At 59.5% G+C, this 2,625-nt stretch overlaps 1 protein-coding gene across 2 annotated transcripts; it reads right to left on the reverse strand.

Moving 5' to 3' along the window:
- Nucleotides 1-531: 531 nt before the first annotated feature.
- Nucleotides 532-2,292, reverse strand: NKX2-2 (NK2 homeobox 2). 2 transcript variants are annotated; one of them, XM_069496337.1, is made up of 2 exons: nucleotides 2,034-2,292; nucleotides 532-1,094 (listed from the first exon to the last, which is right to left on the reverse strand). In XM_069496337.1, the coding sequence occupies exons 1-2, from the start codon at nucleotides 2,290-2,292 to the stop codon at nucleotides 532-534; spliced, it is 822 nt and encodes a 273-aa protein (XP_069352438.1). The 2 variants fall into 2 exon arrangements, with proteins under 2 accessions (XP_069352438.1, XP_069352439.1); XM_069496338.1 differs by lacking the exon at nucleotides 2,034-2,292 and adding an exon at nucleotides 1,338-1,383.
- Between the last annotated feature and the right edge of the window lie 333 nt (nucleotides 2,293-2,625).

Genomic DNA, 2,625 nt, shown 5'->3' on the forward strand with positions numbered 1-2,625 from the left:
GAACGTTTACATGGCCATAAATATTTAGCATTTTCTTACTTTAAAAAAGGAAGAAATCCTCTATATTTTTAAAGTGTTCTCCACTTGCTTTAGAAGACGGCTGACGATATCGCTACTCACACAAACATATTTTACAAAATTCACGAAAGCGGGGTGGGGGGATTGGTCTTTTTCTCGTTTTCAAGTGACGACATTAACGCTGGGACGGTTTGGTCCCCCCAGGGAGAGGCAAAGAAGCGAAGCTGAGCAAACATTCTGTAAACACGGCTTATAGTTCAGCCCTCTCCAAAGGTTCAAAAGGAGAGAGGGATGGGGGCAGAGCTGGGTGGAAGGAATCTGCCACTCCAAGGAGACGCAGGCAACCTCCCGGCGCCTCCGCAATGGAGCCGAGAGTCAACTCGACTCCATGATAATAATTATAATAATAATAATAACCACGGTAAGGACCGAGGCCTCCTCGCCGCCGCCGCCGCCGCCGCCGCCGCCGGGGTGGGGCCTCGGCCTGGGGCCGCAAGTCTCAGAGGGCGGCGCTCACCAAGTCCACTGCTGGGCCTGGACCAGGGGGTGTGCTGTCGGGTACTGGGGGGTGCTGGCCGAGCTGTACTGGGCGTTGTACTGCATGTGCTGCAGTGACTGCGCGCTGTAGGCCGAAAAGGGGATGCCCGCCTGGAAGGTGGCGGCTGCCAGGTCCTGGGCTTTGAGCGCGTGGCACGGTTTGCCGTCCCTGACCAAGACCGGCACGGCCACCCGGCGCGGCGAGGGCAGGGGCGTCACCTCCATACCTTTCTCGGCCCGGGCGCGCTTCATCTTGTAGCGATGGTTCTGAAACCAGATCTTCACCTGCGTGGGCGTAAGGCGAATGAGGCTGGCCAGGTGCTCACGCTCGGGCGCCGACAGGTACCGCTGCTGCCGGAAGCGCCGCTCCAGCTCGTAGGTTTGCGCCTTGGAGAAGAGCACCCGCCGCTTCCGCTTCTTGCCTGCGTCCCCCCCGCTGCCCGGTGTTTCCTTGTCATTGTCCGGTGACTCGTCGGCCGAGGGCTCTGGGGACTTGGAGCTTGAGTCCTGCGGGGGCGCGCCGGCTGCCAGCCCGTGCACTGGGAGAAGGGGAGGGGAAAAACAAGCGCGTCAGGGGCCTGGAGACCGCACGGCGCCTGTGCCACACCCGAGCACCCCATCCTCCGTGCGACCCTGACCCTCCGCGCCTGGCAGTCCAGCCCCGCTGCCTTCGCCGTGACCCCTGCCCTGCTTCACGCCTAACGAAGCCGTCGGGGCCTCCCAGGGTAAAGAGGAGAATCAGCAGGAGTGGGGGCTCTTGTCTTGAGTTTCTAGGGGTTCGCTCAGGGTAGGTGCAAATTTCGGGGGGAGTGGCATGCGGAAGATCATCGCGGGTTAAGGGCTCTGGCCCCCTTAAGTGGTTTCCTCTCCGGAGAGACGTGGGCAGATTTTTAAAAGAAAAACCCCACAATCCCAGCATTGATCTACCCGGCCATTTAAGGCAGGTTTTGGGGGGTTTTCGTTTTTGCTTTAGGGCTTTCTCGACATCCCCCACACCGCACAAAGCGTCCTCTATGACTGCGCAGGGGACAGGGTGAGCTATTTATACCCGGGCCACCCGAAGCCGCCCCCACCCTCTACCCTTACCCAGACAAGGCTCTCTGGCTAGCTCCCGCGCGCCAGGCCAGTCCCTCCAGGCAGAGTCAGCGGTCGGGTGTGTGTGTGAGGGGGGTCGGCTGGAGCCATCAGTCCTGGTTGACATGTGTAACCAGCCCTTGGGAGGCATTTCCCTTCTCCTTTCCCCTTAAATTCTCGTGTTGCAAAAAATACCGGAGACCAAGTCTTTTGCCTGGACTAAGGGCGCTTGACAAGGAGGAAAGAGGGTGTCCTAAACAAGTGTTACAAATCTTTCCAGGAACCCAGAGTGAGGGATCCGGGCTTACATGGCCCTTTCCCCCTTCACTGAAAGCGTCTAGCCCGGCCTACAGCAGCAGGGATGAAGCTGGCCACGGACTCTGCAGCCAAGTTTCGCTACTTACGGGAGTACTGGAGGCCCTCCGTGCTGGCCAGCCAGCGTGTGTACGGGTTGTCGCTGCTGTCGTAGAAGGGGTTCTTCAGAGGTAGGCTCTGCACCGCGTCCAGGGCGCCCTGCCCCAGCGGCCCGGCCCTCTTGGCCGGCTCGGGCCCCTCGCTCTCTTCCTCTGGCCCTTCGGCCACGGAGCCCTCCTCATCGTTGGTGTCCGGCAGGTCTAAGATGTCCTTGACTGAAAACCCCGTCTTTGTGTTGGTCAGCGACATGGTTCGAGACCCCGCGATTTATGTCGCAAAGTTGTAGCTTCACTTGGTCAATTCGTGGCGCTCCCCAGCCCTGGCGGGCAAGGGGGGAGGGTTGGGGGGAGGGATTGGGGGAGGGGAGGGGGATGGGCTTTAATTATTGAGATAATTATTATTATTTTAAAAAGAAAGAAACACCGGGGAAGGGAAGGAAAAAGATAAAGCCCAACCCAGTGCCTCTGTGTAGTCTTTGAAAGCACGCGGAAATGGACGCAGGGAGCGGGGCGGCCTGCGCGCCGAGCGCCGGCCCCGGCCTTAGTTTGTAACTCCAGGAGGGGTGCCAAGGCAGCGTCAGCT

This window comes from Eulemur rufifrons, chromosome 20 (assembly GCF_041146395.1).
Source record: "Eulemur rufifrons isolate Redbay chromosome 20, OSU_ERuf_1, whole genome shotgun sequence".
NCBI classification, from domain to species: Eukaryota; Metazoa; Chordata; class Mammalia; order Primates; family Lemuridae; genus Eulemur; species Eulemur rufifrons.